Source organism: Cinclus cinclus, chromosome 6 (assembly GCF_963662255.1).
Source record: "Cinclus cinclus chromosome 6, bCinCin1.1, whole genome shotgun sequence".
Taxonomy (NCBI): domain Eukaryota; kingdom Metazoa; phylum Chordata; class Aves; order Passeriformes; family Cinclidae; genus Cinclus; species Cinclus cinclus.
In genome coordinates this window covers 48,426,094-48,452,061 of record NC_085051.1, presented here as the reverse complement: position 1 = coordinate 48,452,061, position 25,968 = coordinate 48,426,094, and the positions used below count along the sequence as shown (strand labels likewise).

Genomic DNA, 25,968 nt, shown 5'->3' with positions numbered 1-25,968 from the left:
TAGTATCCTGCCTAGGCCAAAGGTCCTTTGAGGTTTATCTAAATTACAGTGGTTCCTTCTTATTTGCCCATTACAAGCGTGTCCCAGTGGGAGTTAAAACAGATTAATGATGAGGCAGGATTCTTTCCTGCAGAAACTTTACTCTTTAGATACTATCATTTTTCTTTTTTTTCCCCTACTTTATATTCTGTCTTCAACCATCTTATAAAACGGAAGTGTATATCTGGGTATGGAGAGTGTGTGCTTCCTCAAATTATCTCAATCCTGTTTTCAGTTCTGGGTACAACTGTTACCTTCCACTTCTCCAGCGAAATAGCGGTTTTTAATTAAGAAAAGCATATTTTTGCTGCAGATCAGCTATTTCATACTAAGCTCCTTCAAAACTTTTCAATGTACCATCTGGAGCTGATGATTTGCTGCTTTTTAAATTATCGATTTGTTCCAGCTCTTCCTTCTGACACATCTTGATTACCAGAAAGGAGCAAGTCCCAGTAGGTAACACTCTGATATTCTCTGTGCTGAATAGCACTGCAAACAAATCATTTAGATTCTCAGCAATATCTTTATCTTCTTTAATTTCTGCCTTTAATCTTCAGTGATCCAGTTTCTGAACTACCAATTAATTGTTCCAACTCTTCTGACTGACAAACCTGAAGCATTATTATTTTATAACTTCAGTATTTTGCAGTCCATCATACTTCCTTTTTATTTACCTTTCATCTAGTCATTACACTAATTAATAGACCAATGTATCGGAAAACTAAGGTTAGATTTTCACATTTGGAAGGGATCCCTGACACTCAGTTGTACTGATTTCCTCTTTGTTTGCCCAGTATTACTGTTGTTGGCAACATGCATGCCCTCCAGACTCTATTATTGCTCTTAAGTGGAATTCATGGCATCTTCCTCTACTCTTCCCTCAGGAACTTTCATGACAAATCCTCTCAACAAAACCCAAACCCAGATGCTCTGAAATTTCAGACGCTTTTTTGTACTTTATTTCCCACTAAGATACAGGACTATATTACATTAATATGTCTGCTAGCAGCTACAGATGCAATCTTGTCTTGAATTCCTTCCTGCATATTGATTAAGAACCAAAAATCAGACTATCAGGATGTAGGCACCTAAAAAAGGTGGCATTTTGATCTGAAAGTTCATACTGACTAATAGCTCTGGTCCAGGCTGGGAAGAAAAGGCACCTACCCCTTTTTTAATACTTTCCAAATGCAATAATTGCTGTGCAATCCATACCAGTAGCAACATGGTGTTGCAAACTGCTTATCTGCCATAGTGCAGTGATTAGAGTACTTTCTTCCAGACATGGAAAGGCTGCATGGGAGGGAGGTCAAGTCATCATTGCCCATCTCAAATTAAGCACTTGGCCACCTGGTAGGGAACTAGGAGGGAAGAGGGCACACCCTTCCGCTTGTAAGGACAGAGTACCTGGCTCAGAAAGAACTGCAAAGCTTCTTGGGGTGAAAGGAGGCCTGATGCTATAGCTTGGTGGTTTGGGGTCTCAGAGCAGAGAGGTCTCCTAGGTTTGAGTGTGCTGAACCTAACCACTTTATTTTATGCATGAGCTCAGTGCAAAATGGTCACCGAAACAAAGTGTGTAACTTACTGCCTGGTGCCTGCTGAGACTCCTCTTCAGTATGTAGGAGGAGCTTATCTCACTGAGACAGAGATGTGTGGGATGATGCTCAAGTTGTGGACTGAGTCCTGAGCCATCTGCTGCTCAGAGCACTCATTCCTCAAGCCCAAGGAACATCCAGCTCTTGCCTGAAAACTTGACAGATGTTTGGCAGAATGAGCTAAACTGTACCTCAAGTTCACATGAAAAGCAAAGGAATTTGAACAGGCTTGCTTTGGGCTTGTTATACTACTTCCTGAATTGCTGTTCTTTGATATTTTCTTCTGGTTTCCTTCTGCTGACACACCTAAGCATGGCTGGACAGCAGAGCTTTTCAATCACTTCCCTACCCAGCTCATGCCAAATCATTACTCATGTAGCAAAAGCCCCCCACAAAATTTATAGTTAAGGAAAAAAAATAGAATCCTACCACTGGCCACTGAATTGCTGTTAATGATTTAAAAAGAGACGACTAGAAATGCAGCACAACAGACACAACCCTCAAATCCTTACACCACTGGCCTCCCCAATGGCTCCACTCCAAAGGAGGTTAGGCCATCCTCTCTCTGATGGCTCTTTCCTCACCAGCAACTTCATCTCCACCACTGGTCACGCTCACTTCAGCCACAGAGAAATGGGTGCAACAAACTCAAAATGGCTTGCACACAACACAGAGGTGGCTGCAATTAGGGAGGCCTTGTAACCCACCCAGATACCTGCAAGAGGTTTGCTTTTGGCCTCTCTGCCTGCATGTAGCAACACCTTACTTTGGTTATATCCACTCGGATAGAAAAGACCTTAGGCTGAAGAACTAGGTAATTAGATTTATATCACGTATAAAAAACCCTGGTCACTGCCTGATTACACATGCAGGTGTACTCAGAGACAGAAGCCCTCCTGCAAGTGGGGAAAAGCCTTTGATGTTCCCTTCCATTAAGTATTCTTCAAGTAACCAGTCTGGTGGCTTCTTGTTGCTACAGTCACTCCCAGGGCATCCACTAACCTGTTCCAGTTCCTGCTGATCTTTCCTGGCCAGATTTGAAGCCTCTGAACCAAATGAGATGAGAGGATGCTAATAAAATAGCAAATCGACAGAAAATGTCATCACAACCCCGTGACCTCTCACTCTGCTGAGACACTACGGACTGAAAGAACCCCAAATTCCCCTTTGCCACCTCCAGTCTTCCCACCCTGAACTGCCCGCAGACCTTCGCACTCACAGGGCCCACAGGTGCCAGGTGCCGGCGGGAGGCGGGTGCCTCGTGTGCCGAGGGTTCCGTGCGAGGGTTCCCGGCCGAGGGTTCCCGGCCGAGGGTTCCCGGCCGAGGGTTCCCGGCCGAGGGTTCCCGAGAGCCGCGCTCGCCCCGGGCGCGCCCCCGCAGAGCCGCCCTGGCGCTTACCTTGGCCAGGCACGTGTGCGCGGGACGGGCGGCCGAGGATGGCGCAGGGAAGCCGGCAGGGGAGCCGGCAGGGCAGGGGAGCCGGCAGGGTAGGGGAGCCGGCGGGTCCCTAGGAGTCCCCGGAGCGGGCTCGCTGCTCCCCAGGCGAGGCTGCGGGCGCCCGGCTGGGCACAGCGCGGCTCAGGCGGCGGCTCCGGCGAGGGCAGTGAGCTGTGAAGCTGCTCCCCGCCTCGGCGTTACCACCTCGCCAGCCGCGCAGTCCCGGCGATAAACATCGCCTTCAAGCACTGCCGTCATCTCCACCGAGGGCGCAGGGCTGGCTGGCTGGGAATGGCAATGGCATCGCGCACCGGACCCGGTTAACACCGGCACCTTCTTCTCCCTAAAGAAAACGAGGACCCCAAAGAGTAACATGCAACACAGATGGAAAACGGGGAGGACCGCATTGAAAGATGCTTCTGGGTCAGGGCTGCGCCGCTTCTCCGGTCCAACAGCACCATCTCCTGGGCGGCCTCGGCCGCACGCCCGGCTGCCGGCAGCTCATCCCGGAGCATCTCCCCGGGAAGACCCTCCGCAGCTTCCCTCTGCCATCAATTTGCTTTCCTTTCAGGCGCTATCGGTATTTTTGCAATGTTTCCTTTCACATCCTATTGCTTGTCTCTCATGAAGTACCACAAATGGATGAGTAAATTAAATGCTGAAGAATTCTAGAATTTGTATATTTATATATATATATATTTTTTATTTTTTTTTTAAGTCAACAGGACAAGACATTCTTGAATACCAGCCCTAAATCAGTTCCTTTCCTGAGCTGTGAAGGTTTAAATATGTACCCAGTCTTCATGGAGCACATCCTCTTTGAATTAATAAAAAAGTGCTACTTCGCACAGAATATCTTTATTTTCTTCAAGAAAAAAAAAATTACTTGAAGAGCTGTTCAGATTTTAGACAAGTGAAATTATGGAAGAGAGCAGAAACAGCAGATGTCATAGTATTACCATTCAGAGGGGAAACCCTGTCTGACAAGTAGTATTTCAAAGATACTCCTTGTAGTGTGTATATGAAAGCACTAAAATTTTTGTTGAGATACCCCCTGTAAAAGTTTTCACTCACTAGATCATAGGTTTAAGACTAAAGGCTTCAAAACTTTATTCTTTCTATAGCTATTACCATACAAGTAACAAATAATTCCTGTATTTTAGTTTTTATTAGTCTGCAAAGTGAAGATTTGTTTCACTGTTTTGAGGCTAAATTGTACATAAAATCCTTCACGCTTTGAAGGATTGTGCTTATATAATAAGCCAAAAAAGTTTAAGTGAATGATTTTTTTTTTCTAATTCAATACTTAACCAAAGCCCCTTTTAACTTAATTTACTGTTAAATGCCTGGCAAAATTTTACAGAAGCTCATCTTTAAAAGATGCTAAGTAGGTGTCTCGTGCAAGCTTTAAGTTAGGAGGGTAACTATAAATGCATACACACATTCCTGCACCTCTGCAGAAGCAGTCTCATGGCTTTTTATGCAAAACTGCTGCAACAATGAAAAGAAAAAAAATCATTTTCCCAGTTGTTTGCTAATTTAACATATTTTAGTGGCAAAGTTGTTTCAAAATTCATATTGAACTTGGCCTTTGGATTTTTCTTAGGTAGTTATGAACCATCACCACCTACACATATTTAAGGTTAAAAAAAGTCCTTTGGAGATTACAACATATAACCTCCAAAGATTTTTCTACAGCTAGAAAAACGTTTCTAGTGACTCCCTCCATCTTTAAGGCTGTTTATGTGTTTATTTATTCTGATTCTATAGGTCTTAAAACATTAATGTCATTTGAGAATAAAAGTCACCCTTAAAGAGTTTTGTTTCTTCTTGAAAGGGCCAGCAGCCTGCTGTTCTGCCAGCATTTCAGTGGTCCAATTAAGATGTGATCCTCAAAAATTTGGGAAGATACTAATGCTTGTTGATTACATACAGCACTGAGCATTCATCTCAGTTACACCCTATGACTACATGGATTTTATAGAGTACCATGGTCTTTCTAACTAAAACCCTTTGCTCCTGGCCTACTCCCTTACTTTCAGAGAAATAAGGCATAACAAGAATCTGGATGATTAAAAAAAAAATCGTTGAGAATAAATCCTGAACCCACTTAGCCATTTTAGTCCTATTTTCTGTGTAACTAAAGCCTGCTTTCCCTGGGAGATTCCAGGAAAGGCCTCAAGTAGTTAAATCAGTAAAGACTTTCTATAGCCATGATGAGGTCACATCAGAAACAGCAATACTTTGACAGAGCTATTAAACAAAACAAGCAGCATCCTAAAGAAAAATCCAAAACCAGATCATGAGCCACAATCCTTCACAGAGCTGTTCTGTTCATCTCAAATCTTTCAGCCAAAAAGCAAGCTTGACCTACCACCCAGCACTAACAATCCAAACCCTTTCCACTCTCTTTACCTTTCTTCATTGTCTTTCCACCTTTGCTTACAGATTCCTTAACTTACAGGTGACACGTATCTTGTAACTAATGACTGTTTTTTCCTTCCACAGTCCTGTAATGTGGGTATTACCCTATGTAAGAAGATCTGGTTTCTACAGAAAGGACATGCAAATCAGATTAGACAGAGATTTATTGATCAGGCTGCCAGCTCTGCTTTTAATATTGCCCTTCTTAGATGCAGGCACTTGCAGGATCTTACTGGGATTCTTGGTGACATCTCAGGAGAGATTTTCCTTGGTACAATTCTTCGATTTCGTGTTCTCAAACTTGGTTGTTTTCTATGCATTTTGTTAGTATTGACAGACTCACAGAAAAGTCCTGCCAAAGATTTCTAGCCTACTTTTAAAGAGAACCAGAGAACTCAGTGAGAATGTGAAAATAAGCCTACATTTTTGTCGGACCTAAAGTAAAGGCACTTAAGTATTTCAGGGCATTTGGATGGTATAAAGTTACTTTTTCAGAGCAGACTAGCAAGGAAGAATATTGACCATGTCCAAGCATTTGCTAGCAAAATTAAGGCAAGTCATTAGGGCTGAATAAGACACTTGCTGTATAACCCGTTATTATGCCCTGAGCTGTTAACAGCTGTTTTCTCAGGAAAACAACTTTTGTGTTGATTTTAATGCTCCCAACACAAAATTAGCAGCACAACAGCAAGTGTTTGCAACCTGCTTCCCTTCTGCTCCTCATCAGGATCGGTTCAAGATGAGCAAAGAAACCTTATACTTTGGTGAAGGCTTAAGACAGTAGATCAGCTTTGGAATATGAACAATCCCATTTGCTTAAACCAAAGCACCTTGTTTCATATCAAAGAGGTGTGAAGTGCTAGCAAATACAAAAGATTATCTTATGATTTGGTGGATAGGTTGGGCCACTCAGTTCAGCCTTTTAACATAGTAGCAACACCAAGGGCATCCTCAGAATAAAACGTAAACAATTACAGGAATGGGACTGGCAGCTCCACATGCCCAACCTTGATCCATAGAAGCCCTGCAGGTGGCCATGCTTCTGCACAGCCCTGCTTCCTGCCCTATCCTTACCACAGCAGACTCAGCTCAATACCAGGCACTTTTGCCTCTCTCTTCACCAAAGATGGCAAGGGCAGGTCCCCGTTTTTGCTCTTGGCTGACCTCAGCAACTTCAGTCAGCCTCCACAGGGCATGGTCTTGACCACCGTTACCTCTTTGGTCTTCACTTTACAGCAGAGGCACCCAGGAAGAATAAGTAGCTGTAGCCCCTTCCCCCATTCCCTCCCTCACCTCCTGTGACAAGCTGCTCCTCCTGGGGAGAAAAAAAGTCACCCTTTCTTCTGCAGAACCTGCCACATCCTCCTGACCAAGGATTCCTCACGGATCCTTCCAGCTGGCACCAGCCCCCCAGTATTAACTCAGTACACTCACTGGTTGTCACCCAATACTCCAGTAGTATCAGTTGCCTTCCCCCACTGCTTAAGAGCATGAGAACAGCAGGTGGAAATCTCTCCTCAAGAGAGGCATGGGTTTTTTACTCAAAAAATCAGTTGATCTGTGGCATCTCCTTGGGAGTGGAAGCACATGTTCCCTATTGGCTATAGTTGGAGGGACAGCAGAGGATGATGAGCAGAGTGCACAATACTGCCCACCTTCTAAAACGATTCCCTAGAACTAGTTTACTGGGGAAAATACTCTTAACCAACAACAAAATAAAGCTCTTTGTGAGCATCTGAAGTTTATAATTTAAGTAGATGGTAATTCTTTTATTGCAGCTGGTTTAACATGATCATTTTTATAAAAGTATGACTGCTCATGCACACATTGGCTGGAAATCTACAGCTGGCATGGGGGTGCAGGCAGAAGTCCCAGTTTCATTCCCCTCTATGGCTTTGTTACACATACTTTAAAGAATCACTGTTGCTTTTACTTGCTCAGTAGCATGTTCCAGTCAGGTAAAGATTGATATAAACACTATGTATATTATACAAAGGCTTAATTAAGTAATTAAATTCTAAAGTAGAATAAGTACAAAAACTTCCATGGTTTTTAAAAGCAGGAACTCATGCTGGGAGCAAAATTTTGCTGCCTAGAGGATAAATGTACCTGACAAAGCTGAAGTTCTCTTTATGTTAAATTGCTGGCAGATATTACTGAAAAATATTTACCTTGTGCAGAAAACTAGAGAGCTATGCAACAGCAAATTTGGGGGATTCTTTTCTTTAATAGATTTATTTAGTAGTCGGACTAACAGTTAACTATTGAAGCAGAAAATAATTAAATTTTCTTCATAACTTTTTTGTTTACTGGGTACATTCATTTCAATAGGTTGACACAAATAACCAGACTTTTGAAATTTACTTCTTTTTCTAAACATGTCATTTAGCGAATGTAAAACTTTTTTTACATTCAGAATGGCAAAATCTACTTGAGATTAGCCATAAGAAAAGTTGATTTAATCTGAATTCAAATGCTCAGAACAAACCTTCATCAACACCTTAAGCTTTGCACGATGTGATGTGGCATATGAACAGAAAAAATCTTGCACTCACACCTCCTTGCCTTACAGCCAAAAGTGAGTGCCCCAAGTGGATCTTCCTCCCACACAGTGGTCACACAGAGACCTCCTCAGACCTGCTGTGGTGACCAAGTGAACACACACAACACACACGCTGTATCAAATCCTGCTGACCCTGACTGCACTGCAACTATACAGTAAGCTTACTGTTATCAGGTTGGCAAATCCTGTGCAGAATGTTCCAGTATAGTTTCTTCACTCCTTCTTCAAGTGGGCATGAGAGATTTAAGACCAGAACTTGCACCAAATCTCTACTGTCTACAGGCTCCAGTTCTGTTCTCATCTTTCACTGACCATTTATAATTTCTTCTTTCTCCAGAATACATTTTATATCCTATGCAGTGGAAAACACCTTAGGCTTCAAATCAAAAGCAGTATCAGTTTCATTAGACATTTAAAATAAAGAGCAACTACTGCAGACAATCAACATAAAACACATTTTATTTCCAACCATTTGCCTAATTCACATGCAGAGTGGTCTGTATTAATTAAACTGCATTTAAAAATAGCTTGGTTAGCTTTTAACCTTAGCAGTATTGCTGTAAAGCTAAAGCTACACTAGTTAATATAATTTCTTTTCATTTAGAGAAATGTGGTTAGGTAGGTACTGAACATTTCAGAGACTACTCACAAAGAAATATTTATCTATTCAGTAACCTCTTTGCTGCACTCATCTTACCCACATGAACATTCAATCTGTAAATCCCATGTTTGAAGACTATATTCTCCTGAGCTCATCAGTCACGAGAAGACACTTGGAAACACAACAAATATAAAATGATAACAAGCAAATAATACAAGATTACAGTAATAACTGAAGTATTCTCCTGTACTATTTCAAGCTAGAATACTGAAGTCTTAAACAATTCCCACATTTTAGCACTGACATAGAACTGTCATACACTAAGTATATAAGCAGGGGGAAAAGCTGTTTTGCAAGAGGTAGAAAAGGTTTTTACAAAATATTTAGGCACAATTCTTAGCAGTTTTAAAAGCCATCAGAAAGTTACAAAGTAATAATGACCACTATGTATGTATTTGCACAAGTTTTGTTTATTTTTACCCTTTGGAATAAAAGTATATTTCATGCACTCTCATATAATCTTTTTTTCTCCTATATTGTTGGAAAACTGTTTTTCTCCTACATTGTATGTGATTACACAGGTTTTACAGGCTCTCAGGAACTCTTATCACCAGGAATTAAACAGAAAAACAGATGCACTATTATTTAATACTTTTTCAAGAGAAGCAAGGGAATGCAAATGCTGTTTGTATAGGTTCATGTATCAAAGAACAGAGAATCACACAAGTAAAATCCATAAAAACATTATTAGTTCTTTTGGTTTACTCCCACCTCAATGAAGAAGAGCGCTTTTAGAAGTGAACTTCTTTAAAACACAAATGTTTGCTTTACAGTGCAGTGGTTATACTCAAATTTTCACAATACCCATAAATCAAAATACCAAGATCACTACATTTAACATGAGCTAAGAGACATTCACTTAGTGTCAGCTCAGAGAGATGCCTTCCTCGACCTAAAGTATGTAAGGCTTTATGGGTAACAAGTTCTTATCGAAGATTTGCTGTATTCTCATCACAGTTATTTTTTCGCTCATTTTACTTTTTCTCTTGGTCTTTTTCTGCATCCAGAAGTGCTGAACGGATTCCTAGTTTCTTCAGCTCTTCTACAAGATCTCCATTCTGATGCATCTGGAGGAGTATATCACAGCCACCAACAAATTCACCATTGAGGTACACTTGTGGGATGGTAGGCCAGTTGGAGTAGTCTTTTATTCCTGAATAAGAAGAAAAAAAATTATTAGAGGTTTCCCCTCTCTCCTAATACAATGGTATTTTAAAAGGAATGCATTACTTCCACCTGACTCTACCACTGACATTTGAATTTCTTTGCCATAAAAGCAAGAAAGATATCTATGTAACAAGAGCACTATCAGAAAAAGAGACTATGTTAGAGGTAGGTTTGTTTCTCACCCAACTCAGAGATGTGGGCTGAAAGATATGGAGTCAGCTCCTATACTGACTTCAAGCAGGAACTGGAAAAACACTGCATCTCTTTTAACTCCCAACACGAAAACACGACTCTTTCAATCAATTACAGAAATGAGAAGTATTGAAAAATATTGAGAACTGTTTACTTCCTGTTATATTTCCCAGGGGGACTTTAAAATATTTTATGTTCTTACTGAACTCATACAGTTACACTGTATTTCACTGCAATTTTAATTGCAAGATACATTTGCCCCTGTAGGGGCCTTATGAATTTCAAATTGCTTTATCTTTCAGTGCCAGACTCTACAGCACATGGGAGGGGCACTAAGGCAGAAGTCTCTTTGAAAGTACTCATTTAACAAAACACAGCTCAAGTCACAATTATGAACTACAGAATTAAAGTTTAAAACTATACTTGGCAAAAGGCAAATGTAAGACCACCCAAAATATAAAATGATCAGCTGATTCACACTGCAACTAGCTTGCACTTAGACATCCCACAAAACATTACACAGAAGATTCCTTATATCTAATTTGCCACTTTTTAAATGACCCTTCACACAAAGCCATTATTTCTGTGGCAGAGGAAATAGCTAAAACCTACTGCTGCCTACTTTTATAACACAACCACAAACATTTGATTAGATGAAAAGTTTTGAATTCAACATCTCTATGTATTTTCAACACGTAGTGCCTGGAATTTTTCTGCCAAAGGCATGAAAGCCCATATAGCAAACGTAAGTCTACAGAGGTACCTCTTCAGAACATCAGAGCCCACTCACCTTGGTAGGCAATTCCCCATCAACAAATATTAGACCTGAGTGGCTGATAGCACAAGAGAACTTGTTTTTCCCTTAGAAAACATTTCAGTCTCTAAGGACAAAAAAAAGGCAAAACCCAAAATACTTGAGGTAAAAAAATAACCATGTAAGGAAATTGTGTATGTTTTTTTGGAACTTAAACCACTTTCTTTTTTAATAAAAAATATACAGTGGGATTGCTACTTTAATGTATAAAAGATGCAATATAGCTTGTAATTCCCCCTAGCAAAGTATGACATGCTTTAAAAATCCACTAAAATAATAGTAACCTAAAAAAAAAACTATTGTTGTGACTAAGTGTTCCTAACCACTACATACATCAATTAAGAGATTGTATTCTGACATCAGATTTTGTGCATGGACAATCAATGTTTCATAAGCCCAAAACAGAAAGTTTAGCATATAAATCAAGGCCAAATAGAACCCATAACCATCTAACCTCTATCATCACCACTTGTAACTTCTTCCTTAGTTTGCAGAACCTCTAAGCTTTGATGTCAAGATGCACTTAGCAATATTTTCTTAAATGATCTTTGGCCTTTGAGTACTTGAAACTGCTTAAACTGTCCTAAATATCTTTTAACACATTGAAGTTTCAATGAAAAACTGTGTTCCATGATTAAGACACGCTTAAGGATGACCCTGGTCAAAGAGCCACTGCTCTTTTATCATGCAGACATGAAAGGGCTCATTTTTCTTAAGATTTTGCAATGCTAAACATGAACTGAAAAACAAGAGCTCTGCATAATAAACCTACTGCACTCCAAGGTAATATTAACGCCAATAATTCTTTCACAGAAATATTTTCTTCAAGGACCAAACTGCACACACATACAAGCACTGATAGTACTTTCAAGGACCTATCCAGCTTCAGATAAAAATAAGAATACCATCAAGCTCAGCTGCTCTGCGTGCTACATTTCATGGGCTGGACAAGCTGCTTTAAATTCTTCTGTGCTGGGGCTCTCCCAGGTCACAAACTGAACACTCCCTCCACTGGCCACCAAAGCCTCACCTCAGTGCAGCAGCTATCAACACTGCTGCAGCCATGTTAAAGCAAGGTAGCCTGGACTACTCTTGCTGCACTCAGGATGCCCATTTGTGATGATCCCAAGGGATCTCCATCCCCCCCTCTCTGCAGACTGGTTCCTTGCTGTACTTCAGAAGCTGCAGCTTCTGCTCTGAACCATTGTTTACTTTGGAAAAACACTCCACGTGTCAGGGCTCAGTCTGACAGCTGCGGTAGCACATTTAAGGTAACTGTGAAACCAGGATTGGTGCAAAGAGCTACTGGAATGGCACACTCCCACACCTCTCTCCAGCTCCAGTTACCAATTCTCAGCCTCTCTAGGTAGCATTAGCACTAATGAAGGATGGGCCATATCAAAAAACTGAATGAAGCAACGATCATTCCTACCATACTTGCTCCAGGAAAGTAACATGTTTTCATGGACATCACAGAATCATTAAGGTTAGAAAAGACCTCTAAGATCAGAGAATACAACTGTTAACTCAGCACCATAATTTACCAGTAAACCATAGCTGCAAGTGTCATATCCACATGCCTTTTAAACACTTCCAAGGGATGGAGATTCCAATACTTCCCTGTGCAGCCTATTTCAAAGCCTGAGTACCGTTAACACTGATACAAGCTTTACTGAAGGAAGGCTAGCCAAGAGTGGAAGAAGGGATCAAGAACATCTGATCAGCAGCATGCCATGCTTCAATAACATACAGACAACAAAGAAAATAATTTGAGGGTGAACTACCCCAACAGTTTAAATCACCAATTTTCCAGTATGCAATCCCAAACTTCTTTGCCTCAGTGATGGGGACCAGTCTAACACTGTCCATTAGATGAGAGCCAACTTGGAGAAACCTGAATTGCCATGTGGCCCAAGAGAGTGCCAAGATCTCTTAAACCAGCCTTGATAAGGAAGGATTTGTGTCAGGGAAGTGTATCTTCAGCTCAAGTTCAGATAGATCATGTGAAATACCAATAACTTTAGTTTCACAGATCTAAGTTTTTAGGTAGAGGCAAGCAAGGGAGCTGTTCCAGCTTTACAGCCTGCCATATTTCAGCACAGGGTACGTTTCACCAACTGAACTATAACTAGCTAAAAATAAGGTGTTTCAATAGAAACAGGCAAGAAACCAGACATGCCTGAATTACCCTTTCTCCAACAGCCTGCCCCTACTAAATGTATAAGCACACATATATTCAAACATTGAAGTTAGGTTCAGGTGAACACAAAGCTGTGGCCAGCTCTCATACAGCAATCTCCTTGCAGATCAGTCTTTTGTTGATGAACTTGATACTTTCACAGCTAAAAGTTCCACACCCCCTCACTAAACCCATGCATGCAGTGCAGATTACACTCGCAGAGAGAGCCTAGAAAAGGCTCACATGCTGCCAATCTAACTGTTCGGCACACCAGGCCAGATCCTGGCCTTCAGGCAGTCACTGCTGAAATACAGTTGGCAACATAGAAAACTACAGCTTTGAGCAGCCTTGTCCTCTCCTCTGTCAGAGACTGCCACCCACAAAAGCAGGCACATCCTGGCTTTTTAGGGTGCAGTAGGTAATACAGCTGAAGCAGTACAAGAATTCTGCTGCCCTTGAAAATGGCTGTGTCATTTTCCAACTCTTCATAAAGCTCCATTCTTCACTCAGTTCAGTACAAACTGCTACTTCAACTTGCAGTTGAAGTGATCCAGTGATCCAGTTAATAAATTGAGCTGGCCCTCTGCACAGTCGGGCAGCTGCCAAAGCTGGTGCATGGAAAGGAACAGAACAACTTCTTTAAGCACCTGAGAACCAGCAGAATGTTGTGCAAGGGTACTCCGTAACTGCATTCCATGTAGCTTAGACACAGAGGGCTGGATCAAGACACTAATTTCAATTTAAAACTCTGGAAGCAGGAAGGCTTCCAATAACCTCTCTCACTACATAGCACAAGCCCGAGTTCATGTGGAGGAAAAATATAAGTTACGCAGAAAAAAAAATACTCTCTATTCACATGGTCAAGTGCTCAGAGACTGTAATTTATAAATGAACTGCTTATTCAAAGGCTCACGAAAGCCCCTTCAACCAAAAGTGAAATTCTGATGGTTTGATTTCAGGGTTTTGTTTCCTCCTTTTAATTTATGAGTTGTGAGAAGAGACAAGAGCTTGTTCTAGTAAACTGTACAATTAATAAATTCAGATGTGTAAACAAAGTTTAGAAAATTACTATGATTAGTTAACTTGCAAAGGCAGAAGAAGATTTACTTGAACAAAACCAACCTTCATTAACAAAAGATGTCATTGCACAGAAATTCCAGCATCTAAGCTTTTATACCATACCAACTATTACAGTAGTGAATTGAAAAGCAAACAAGGACTGGAAAAAACAACCTTTTAGCTAGCAGTTAATGAAAAATTGAGTTAGTCAGATGACACCAAAAACAAAGGAGAACAAAGTCACCTGATACATGCCAGCACGTGGCTTTACAGCACATTTCACTGTATTCTGGGCAAGAACTGTTAATGCCACACAAGTACAAGACTAATTACTATGTACTTGTATATATATTTTTTTTGTTTTTAAAGTTTCTCAAATAACCACACAGAACCTCAACAGTCAATTATGCACATTGAAGAGGGATAATGAAAAGCATTACCAGAACAGATTACTAGCTTTCCACAGCCGGTAAAAAAACTTTATATAGAATAGCTACTACCACTTGTGCAGTAATGGTGAAACTATTACTAAGTACTTATGTAAATGAGTACCATAAATTTGTACTTTATCAAGAGAATCCCAGCAGGCAGTACCAGCTGGGAATCAAGTAGTATAAGTCCAAGTCATACATGAAGTTTCACCATACTGTTCACAGGGAAGACAAAACCTGGTAACGAAGTATTTCATAAGTCTTTAATGCATCTCTCTATCTCTGAACCAGGCGAGGCAGTGTGGCACAAAGAGCCCGATCTCCAATCATCACCCTGCACACACAACTGCGCTCAGCTGATAACTGAGACCTCCTGAACATGGGGAGGGTCACGAAAACCAAACCAAGGCATTTGGGCAGCAACTTCAATGGCACATCTCTGTGATACGCTTCTAGTTCTAACACCCAAACAGAATCACAGAATTAATTACGTTAGAAAATACCTCTGAGATCACCGAGTCCAACCCATGACTGAACGCCATCTTGACAACTGGACCGTGGCATGTAGTGTCCAACCTTTCCTTAAACACCTCCAGGGACGGTGACTCCAACACCTCCCCGGGCAGCCCATCCCAATGCCTTATCACCCTGCAAAGGAATTCCTCTTAGTATCCAACCTAAAGCCCCCCTGGCACAACTTAGGACTGCTCTCTCGTTCTGTTGCCTGTTAGAAGAGGCCGATCCTCACCTGGCTACAACCTCCTTTCACGTAATTGTAGAGAATAAGAATAAGGTCACCCGTGCCATGCACCATGGCAACCCTCCAGGAGTTTAACTCCAGGTTAAACACCGCCAAACTTCCCCAGCCGCTCCTCACAGGACATGCGCTCCAGACCCTTCCCCAACTCCCATGCCCTTCTCCCCACGATGCTGGCCTCGTTAAAAAAAAGAACAGAGCCCAACCCAGCCCACCCAACAAAGCACGAAGAGGCAAGTTACAGATGAGACAAGGGGTCAGGGCCCCTCTCAGTGCCCGAGGTCAGGGGCGTTAAGGCAAACCTGACCTCCCGGCAGCTCCCGAGGGCTCCTCCCACAGGGGAACCGGCCCTGGTTCTGTCCCCCACCAGGAGCCGGCTTGGGCTGCACAGGCCCCGGGGAGGCGGCACCCAAAGGTGACCCCGGCCCGGCCCGGCGCTGACCTTGGCGGAGGTCGGGGTCCTGCAGCACGTCGTGGGCGCGGTAATCCTCCACGCCGTGCAGCCGCAGGATCTGCACCACGGCGTTGCTGAAGCCGCAGAGCGGCTGAGCCGGGCTGCCCTTCATGAACACCACCACCGGGTGCTCCCGCACCAGTCGCTCCACCGCCTCCCGCGACCCCGAGCCGCCGCCGCCCTTAGCCCCGCTGCCCTCCCCGGCCGCCTGGCTGAGCGGGCGCGCGGCCTGGCCCCGCAGAGCGGCGGCGGCCCCGATCCGCCACCCCGTCCGCACCGCTGCTCTCATCGCCCTGCCGCCGGCACCGCCGCACCGCACCGCGCCCGCACCGCCCGCCCATTGGCGCACGGCGCGACGGGCCGCCGGGGAGCTTCCTCCGCATAGGCGCAGACACCCGCCAATCAGCACCCACAGCCAATAGTGCTGAGATACAGTGGGACATGTCCCGCCCACCAATCCTGAGGTGACTTCCCTTTCCTAGTAGATAGAATTGAGCCGCTGTGGCTGCGTTGGGAGAGGGACCTGTCAATCCCGCCCGTCCGCGGTCGCGATTGGTCAGGCTGCCCCGGGGCGGGGCTTTTCTCGGGATGCTCGGCGGGCGAGTGGTTTGAGGCTCCTTCCGCTTCCGGGTAGCGGCCGCACGTGGGAGGTGCTGCTCCTCCTCTCGTCCGGGCCCTGCGCCATCCTCGGGATGGACGGGCTGCGCTTCCCCTCCTGCGCCCCACCGTCGGCTCCGCGGGGAGGGCCGAGCGGCACGGCGGGGAGGGCTTGTCGGGTGGACGCTGCTGTGCTCAGTCTCTTCCTTCGGGCCTGGGGGCCATCGAAGACCCCCGGGCCGGGCCGGCGCTTGGGTGTGCCGACGGGTGTTGGTTTTACCCCGCTGGCCCTTTGGCGGTGCAGGTGGTGGTGCAGTTCCCTCGGGCTGGGGCTGTCTAGGGATCGAGGGAAATCCGTGGAGAAAGGGCTGATGGAGCCGAGCTCCGCTGGGTTGCTGCCGGGTGTGCGGGGTGAAGCCGCGCTGCTAAAGCGCCAGGGGCAGCGGGGAGGCCGCTCTCGGACGAGCAGCGCGGTTCAGGCGGCACCTGCTGTCCCCGTAGGCGGCGGATGCTGTATGTGAGCAGCTGGCAAAGTGCTGCATGGGTCTGTCTCCTTCCTGGCTTTGGCCGTGGCCGGGAACCGATTTGACTGCGTCCAGTTGTCCGGGGTTGGTTGATTTTTTTGATGGGATAAAGCAGGCGGTTTGTACCTGAGGAAGTAGCGGTGCTTTGCAATTGGTGCTGAGAGGGGAGACCCGAGTAGTTTAGCACAGCTTGACCTGCCAGCCGAGCAGCTGGCAGGGGTGGCAGCGGGATGGAAAATGGGAGCTAGTTTGGACTGGCTGCCTGCGCAAAAGGATGGTTCAGTCGGTGCTGGAGCAAGGGCAGAACTGCCTGATGTTAGCCGGAGAAGTGCTGGATTTGGAACGTGTCCTGCAGACGGCCGCCTGTGCAGCCAGCCTTGCTCGGTGGTCTGGGCAGATGCAGTATTCTTTCCAAGAACTTGGCTCAGAGCGTGGTGGTCTCCTAAAGAAGCAGGGCCTGTCCTGTAAGTAGAAGAAAATGTTGAAGAGTTATTCTCTGTACTAAAATACAGCCTCTCACAAATAACAAGTCACAGTGTATCTTCAGTGCTAATGTATATTGCAGCTGTAGCATCTGGACTTTTGGTATATTAATGAGCATTTGTCTTTACATTTGTAAGGAAAAGGACTTTTGCCATCCAGCTCTCTTCTTGTGAGAGCTTTGTAAACAAGGTCAGCTTGCTCTCAGCATTCACAAGAGTGCTTGCCTAATTCTCGTTTTTTGTGGAATCCAGATGATGCTTGAGTGACAACCTTTTCTTTTTTTTAAGCCACCCTCATCACTTCTGTTGCCTTTTATTGAAATTTATTAAGAACAGATTCCAAACGGAATTGTTGCAAATTTGCCCTTTGTCATCCCATGTGAATAGATTATGAATAAATACAGTGTTGCTGCAGTGGTAAAAAGGAGATGTATTTATGAGAAAACACTTTCCATGTTTAATCTGAAGGCAAAGGTCATATGTTACATTGCTGATGAGCACCATGTGTTTTGTGAGTTGGTATGTTTTGCTTTCAACAAAACATCACAAGCCAGACTCAGCCATGGTGATCAAGACAGAGAGGAGTGTTTGCTTTCTGTGGTTAATATGTTGTGATTAACATGGTGAAGGTTGTGCAGTATGAAAAAAAACAAATGTCCTGTTCATGCTAGATGAAACTGCAGTAATTTAGCAGAGCAAAATTATGCTTTCCTATTTGTTGGACTGTTTCAATATACAAAGACATGACAAGTTTTAAATGTAATATCCCAAGTGGTCTCTTCCTATTTTAATCAAGTATAAAGACTCTTGCCACTTTTAGATCCTGAGGAGTCAAAGTGGAATTAAATAAAACTTGATTGACAAGGAAGATATAATTTTATTCTTAAAGACAACTTTTTCCTTTCAACGAATTATTGGGCTATGAACAGAATACTGTGGTATTTGCTTTCCTGAATTTTGTCCTAGATATTTCTACAAATGGATGGTTCAGTAAAAATAAGTAATATAAAGACATCAGACGCAGGTGTAATAAACCTTGTGAGTATATATTCAGAAATATATTCAGAAAAATTCTGAAATCATGTAACCACAGCTGTAGTTTAACCCTCTGTAGTCTAAGAGGTGCCCTTGGTTGTTGGTACCCTGGGCATACCAGGCTTGCAGAGAGAGCAGCAGCGTGAGGAAGCCGAGGCATGGCTGTCAGAGCTCAGCAGCATGCGCAATATTCCTCTGACAGGTCCCACTCTGTTGCCACGGAGATAATGACTTTTCCCATGTCATTATTTATCTATCAACAGTAAGAGCAATTTTGCAGTCTGATATTGTTTAGCAAATAGAGTAATATCTGCTGAACACTGAAAAAACTGCTATAAAATGCTGGAAAGCTTCTCAGAAGTGTGTACTAGGTTAAATAGAAGTACTGAATTTGTAGTTACTGTAGTTTTATGAGATTGGCCTATGAGATAGTAAGCTTAAAAGAATGGTTTTTAATAAAATATTTAATATGGTCAAATGCTTTTGGGTTATGCAATATGCAGCACTCATTTAGAGGATAAACACTTTTACCTACTGATAATATTTAGAACAATTTGTCCATGTACACTCTAGAAACGGGTAATTATGTCACCAGGTCCTGTTTTCTATTAGTCTAAGTGAAACTTCTTGTGTTTTCCAGATAATGATTTAAATCATCTGTTCAGAAGACATATTAATGGGATTCCCATAAGGCTCCTGCCATTTTGCTGATGTTCCTGTTAGAAGACCTATCACCTCATTTTGAAAACATTAATAAAAGCATGAGTGTTCTAACTGCAGGGCTTAAATACTCACAGTCAGTCATAAACTGGGTTAACTTCAGGCATTCTGCTGCAGAACAGAATTGTGATTTATAAATTTGTGGGTTCTCACATGGATGTCCACCTCCTTGTACACCAAGAATGATACTGTTAGCAGAAAGGTTTTTATTTGTTTTTAAAAAAGGGGAGGGATAAATTAGCTAGTGAGAAAGAAAAGTCTCATTTCAGCTTATCAGAACAGGACACATCTTCATGTTCAAGTCTGATATTTCAGTGTCATTCTGAGTTGTGATAGTGACTGAAAATGGAGTCCCTTGTTGTGCCCTAACAATTGAGCTCTATTTAGGTGGGTTTTTTTTTTTGTTTATTGAAGTTTTTAAGTGGGATAGCTTGAGCTCCAGCTCTTTTGCATGCCAGGTAAATAATCTCAGTGTACCATCACTGTAACATCTGGCAGCACCAACATATCCTCAGTTTTGAGAACATTATGAATGCTTAAAATGTACTTACAGTTCTGGGCTGCCTAAATCGTGAACACTGAAAATACATCTGTGAAAAATTCCTGGTTGTTTTGGAAATGTGGTAGTTTTAAAAGGTTGTGCAACAAACAGCAGAAATATAGAAGTGCTGTGAGGGTTTTGCAGGGAAATTCACATTTTGGAATCTGAATTGTACCTTCCTATTTTGAATCTAACCTGGAGATATATGAGCAAGTTTGTTTCTGAACTGGATAGGTAAATAATATACATGGACTTATGGCATATTCCTAAGAGGGTGTTTGCATTAGCCTTATAATGCAACAGTCCATTTTATAAATGAGAGAAGTGAAGAATATTTAAAAAATTACCTGTATCAATTTAACTGATGGGGATAAACATGACCTAAGGCAGCTTTTTTATTTAAGCCATGTAGAGATAGCTTTGGTAGAGAGGGGTCATGGTAATCATTCAAGGAGAAGTGTCTAAACCCTACATTTAACACACAGAAACAGAGGGTCATGTTGAGGCTTGAGTGTGGGCCTTTAAATGAGGCACTCTTTAGACTTCATTTACTTCTTAATGATGCTGATATCACTGCGTGCCTCTTTTCAGTGAGTTTTGTGAGTTGTGACACTGTCCTGAAGCAAGGACAAGTACCATGACCTCTGTAAGAGGAGCAGATTTATTCCTTGGGATAAGCAAACTGCTTGCAACTGTTCTGGCATATGAAAATCTGTTAGATCCTTGTTTCTGATTTGCAGATAGTAGTGACTCTTGAGTCTTACAGTATTAGAGGAAGCATAGTTTTATATGCATCTATTTCCATGCAGAACTGAGAAATACTGCCTCTAATGAGAACACCTCTTTCCTCTTTTAATCCAGGAGTTAGGAGTGCTAAAGTCTTTAACAGGCCTTAGAAAAAGACTGGGCAAGCTCAAGAGAACAATTGATCTGCTAAATATAAAGATGATAGTATCAAGTCCTGAGCCATAGAAGGCTAGGGAGTGGGATTGTGGATTGTGACTATATGGATGTTCTGTTCTTTGCTTCCTGTGCGCTCGCTTCTGTCCAGTGTCACAGAAACAGGGTCCGGGTCTCTGGTGTGGTAATGGTACAGCTGTAATTTACTTGAAGTGCTGAAAGTGCCTTAGCCTTTAGTAAGGCTGGGAGAACCCCAGGGCACTCACTGCCTGTGAGAAAGATTCTTGTGCCCCAGTTAAGGTCTGCCGGCATGCTCTGTCACAGCAGCGGTGACAGGTGCTCTCATTGGCTCAGTTCATTTTAAAAACGTGCAGGCACAGTGAGGCACGAGAGCATCTGCGATTATCGTGTATGTCGTGACCACGAGGGGGCCCGGCAGCTTCGGTCTGGGTGAGCCCGGAGTTACACACTGGTACAAGGGCAGGGCTGATTCCTTGGAGCTTCAGTGGTTACATCCCTTCTTGTTCAGCGCTTCTGAATTACCTCTTCTGTTTATTTTTTTTTTAAATTACAGAATTTTCCTATGTAACTTTCAGAAATGCATCTCCTTACAAAAACTTGCCTCAGCACAAAAACTCAGCTTTAATAAATAGCACTGGCTATTTGATTTTCTCTGTGGCAGAAGACAGATAGTACCAAGCATATCATCACATGTGAGTTTCATCTGTGTCAGCTATTTCCCCAAGTAAAAATTCAAGAGTTTTGCACACATTACTGTATTTGTAAAGTAGAAGGAATTGGTATGAAGAATCTTAATGATAAGGTTTTTTGTATATCTTAAAGAGTTTTTAAGCTTGGTACTAAAATATTTCAATAAAGATTTCTTTCTCTGCCCATCCTTTAGTCTTTCATTTTTTTTCTAGGAATGTGTTTGTGAAATTAGCAGGTGCTTTGAACTTGCTGTGCTTTAAATTCCTGCTTGCTGACCACAGATATAGATGCCATGTGTATGTTAAAAGTGTCCATGAGTACAGTAGGACTATATTTTATCACTTGGTGTAGAGACTTTTTTACGTGATGAAAAGAAAATCAGACCCAAACATGTAGCAGAAACTTAAAACAGGAGAGAAAGAGTGGATGTTTTTGGCATACTTGCATTTGTAATGTATGGACTCAAAGATGAATAAAGGAGTCAAAGTATCTCTTGTGGGAGGTAAAAATGCAAGTTCTTAAAGGGGAGCCCAGAAACTTGAATTTTTAGATTACTGCAGTTAATTAAAATCTTGTAAAACCAGAAATAACAATATAAAGATGGGGTAGGTGTGGGGGTTTTTTTGATGTCCTAAAATGTTTTTGCTCCATTTTTGAAGTATGAAAATATGTATACTTTGAAAATCTGACTTTTCAAAGAATGTTTCCAAATGTTCCATATAGATACAGTGGTTTTCATTACTCTCACTGTGCACATGCAGTGGTTTTATTGCTCATAACTGCATCACACAAACAGGTTTGTTTTGGGGATGATTATTAACTATGCACTTCAGAGGGCAAGCAGTTCTTTCACAGAACAGGCTGCTTGTCCACAAAATGTGAGCATATGCATCTTTCTTAAATTTCCTTTAAAATAGTGCTTCCCTTTAAGTTAATTTCTTGCAATTCAGTGACTGAAGCTTCTATCCTGCAGTACTCTGTGTTTCCTCTTAAGTTCATAGTAGCCTTCTTCCCTTGCTAATATCCATGGCTGCTGAGATTGGTCCCCAGCCTCTTTGACATAGCTGGCAACTTGCAGGGTAAATAACTTTGGCCCTGAAAGTCATGTGTCATTTAATTGTAGCAGTTCTTGGGAATGTATAAAGGCCTGCTTTATAATCAGCTTGACTTCATTTTAAACAGACAAACAAAAGCATTTTCAGCCTGGGAAATACTCTGAGTTTCAGAACAATCACTTTCCTTGTCACGGTGATGTTCAGATCACTCTGAATCATCCTTGGACTCCCTTTCTTACCAGTAGCCCTTTTGCTCTTTGTTCACATACTACTTTCCATCCTTGCTAGTCCTGGGAGACAGGAGGAGACAAAAGTATACCCTCACAGCTGCTTTCTGTCACTGTACTTTCATTTGAGACAAGTAGATCTGTGCTCTGTTTTAGTTTCATGCTTGACTACTGTGGTGAATAATTTAAGGTCTGTGTGCCATGGAAGGGGGAAAGTAAAACTAAAGACTTCCTAGATTGACAGGCTCTTAAACACTGGCATACAACAGTTGTTTGGTGCAGCATGTATTTCCTGTCTCTTAAAAGAATAGATCTAGTCCTACAAACCGGGGAAATTGATATAATAAAACTATTTGTGGTGGGAAGGGAAGCAAGGAATAATTTTAATTCTGGAATGTAATATATCAACAGTTGTCTTTGCTCTGTATTCAGAGGACTTCAGAGAATATTTTCATAAACTAGTTGTTGGTAACTTCTGTAATTTAAAATAAATTGTGGAGAGTAGTAAGGAAGAAAACCTAATCCAGTAGAATTGGACACGGGAGATTTGGCTTCAAATCTTGATTTTTATGGAATCTCAGCTTCCCTTGGCTCATTTGCTGAGTGCAAATGGGGGCGTTGCTGTTGGTTATAGCAGTTGGCACTGCATCCTCCTAAATGTACAGCCTTCCATTTTACTGCTGCTTCCTTTTCACTTTCAAAGCACATTGAAGAGGCCCCCTTTAGCTACTAGAAGGTGCTGTAAGTTCTCCCTGGAGCCTTCTCTTCTGATATGGTCCTGCCTATGTGTTGCTCAGTAGATTACAGTATGTTTCAATTGGCTGTGAAAGTAATTGAACAGGACTGAACTTTTAGGCCATCTTTGAGTGTTCATTGGATGTGAACAGACCCCATTTGTGAATTTGAAAAGGTGGTAGTTCTTATGGAACATAATTGGAATTACAGTGTCTGATATGCCCTGCATTTTTGTTCTGTAGTGTTGAATTTGCTCTCTCTCAGAATAAGCCCAGCTTTCCCCAGCCCTTCTTGATAGCTGAGGCCAGTTGGGATTAAAGGGGTGTTATTTTTCTGCCAAATTTAATGCAACAAAAAATTGGCTGTAGTCATGAAGTGACAGTGTCAGAACTGATCCAGTAACACAGTCTTACTTCTCCATGGAAGTAGTCCGTGCTCAGGTGTGGAGCCAAATTAGACAAAAAGTAGAGTCCAACATATGCAGCAGGGAGAATGTGAAATGCTGAGTTTAAGTCTGTGTGGTCTCTGGGTGAAAAAAAGATAGGAAGTTAGCCTTGTTTGCCATTGTGGTCCTTGGCCTAGTGCTCCTGAGGATATGTTGCTTTGGCATCAGCACTTAAGAGTTTATAGTTCTTGATTCCTCCCTGAGGAGAGATTTCTTGTGTAGCAACTCACCCAACCACTCACAAAAGCTTTCTATCAGGCAACGTGCAATGTCTAGTAGCTATAAAACAACACACAAAAAAATGCTGAGAAGCTCCAAAATTGAAACTTCTCATGCTAAAGATGTCACTGGTATGCTGCACAGAAATGTTACTCTGCCAACAAATGCTGTCCCTCCCACCCTGACAGCCATGTGACTCATTATTTGAATAACAATTTATTGCTGTACCCAAGCAAACATAAAGGAAAACATCCTAATATCTTGTAATACTAGTTTGTCATCAGTTATAAGCATGAATAAATGGGTGTGTCACACAAATAGGAGAGAGCAGCTACCCTGCAGCATTTTAAGTGGTTCTCTGATACTCTACAGACGTCATGCAGGCCCTTCTGTGTAGTAAACCATGCCAACACCATTCTTGTTGGTAGTATATGGTGCTTTCCACCCAGTCTCTTGGGCATTCTGCTCATCACAGGAAATGCCTGAAAATGCTGTATATTCACTTACTAAATACTTGTGGTTTGGTTTAGAGGCTGGGCTAACTGCTTCTAAAAATATATTCCTTTCTTCCAAAGAAAGAGAGCTAGGGCTGCCGTTTCCTTTTTAGAAGCCCCTCTACCCTTCCACACTGCTTGCAGTCATTCTAACCTCTCCTTTGTCATTTAGGTGTGGTTTGTGGGCAGCTTTTTATTGTTTGGGTAATGCACCGAATGCTCATTTACTTAATGCCTGCTGTTTGCCTGTGTGTAGGGATTTTTCTAATTCAGCATGTAAAAGCTGTTTGAGGGAGTAGAATCAGAGCCATGAAAGCCTCCACATGGGGAAATACAGAAGAGGAGCTTAATTCAAGCAATTTTTAGATACAGTGATGTATTGTCCCCCACCAGCAAGCCTTCTGAATACAATGGGTTTAAAAAGTCTTAAGTATGCAAAGTAACTTCTTAGGGGGTGGTTTCCTAAGGAATTAATCACTGTCAATAAAAGCAGTTCATCTACTCACCATGATAACTGAGCCCACTTTCTTATGGCAAATTCACAAGATTTTATATTCTCTGTCATCTATCTATTCTAGACACATTCCTTTGTAGTGCAGCCTTTTTGGATTGTATCCATTTCCTCACACTATTCCAAGGTCATTGAGAGATAGTCTGCTCTGAATTACCATGGGCAAGGGCAGTTGCATAGGCATAGATTCAGTTTTACACACTGTCTTTATGAACTTCCTCCAAGTAAACGGTCTGTCAAAGCCAAACTAGCGAATAAATTATTTTCCAAGTTAGATGAAGGGCTTGCCCAGAAACATAAAGGGATTACAGTATTCAGTTACCCTCTCAGTGACAATTTAAAAGGTCATAGTCACCCCAAATTGTACCACTACAGTATGCACTGCAGGCATTCAAAGCTTCAATGTCAACACCAGCTGTAAATGTGCACTCCTTCACAGGAAGTCCGGACAAAACTTCCTGTGATCTTTTCCACTGCTGGTGAGGGATAGGGACTCCTGATGCCTTGGGAGCAATATAAATGCAGAGCTATTCCAGTTAAGAGTTGTTGGCACGTGGATGGCACATCACCTTGCTGGCTGTGGGCAGAAGTGAGCCCATGAAGGCCCAGAGAACACTTGGTGTGAGTCAGCCAGCCTACCTGGCTTTAGAGAGCTGTCGAACCCTGCCTCTCGCAGAACTGGGGAGCTCCCATTTCTTCAGTTTTGAATTGTGTGTATCTCGAGGCTCTTGGCCACAGAACTGTTATGTGTAATCAGAAATTTTTATCGCAAATAGCCCGTTTTTCTGCTCATTAGGCAGATGAACCGCCCAATTTCCCAGCAGCAGAGGGCAGCAATACAACCCCTGCCAAAGAGGATGGCTTAGTGCTTCATGAAATACAAGCTTTTCACATGCTCAGTTTGTTTACATTATATTATTGTTCAAATATGAAGAAGCTGTTCATTCTTTCCTCCTTCCCTCCCAGTGGCTCAGCACACAGATTCTCCTATGACTACAG

At 42.5% G+C, this 25,968-nt stretch overlaps 1 protein-coding gene, 1 long non-coding RNA gene and 1 other non-coding gene across 3 annotated transcripts; 2 read left to right on the top strand and 1 right to left on the bottom strand.

Annotated features, from left to right (window-relative positions):
* Positions 1-8,495: 8,495 nt before the first annotated feature.
* On the bottom strand, positions 8,496-16,098 carry GLRX5 (glutaredoxin 5). Its single transcript, XM_062495525.1, has 2 exons — positions 15,762-16,098; positions 8,496-9,873 (listed from the first exon to the last, which is right to left on the bottom strand). Exons 1-2 carry the CDS (start codon positions 16,060-16,062, stop codon positions 9,695-9,697), a joined length of 480 nt encoding a protein of 159 aa, XP_062351509.1. The 5' UTR covers positions 16,063-16,098; the 3' UTR covers positions 8,496-9,694.
* A 75-nt stretch (positions 16,099-16,173) lies between these two features.
* LOC134045666 (uncharacterized) lies at positions 16,174-21,466 on the top strand. The gene is made up of 2 exons (XR_009933309.1): positions 16,174-17,358; positions 19,052-21,466. It is a non-coding gene; the product is annotated as an uncharacterized LOC134045666 (long non-coding RNA).
* LOC134045872 (small Cajal body-specific RNA 13) lies at positions 18,482-18,751 on the top strand. The gene has a single exon (XR_009933330.1). It is a non-coding gene; the product is annotated as a small Cajal body-specific RNA 13 (non-coding RNA).
* Positions 21,467-25,968: the final 4,502 nt, after the last annotated feature.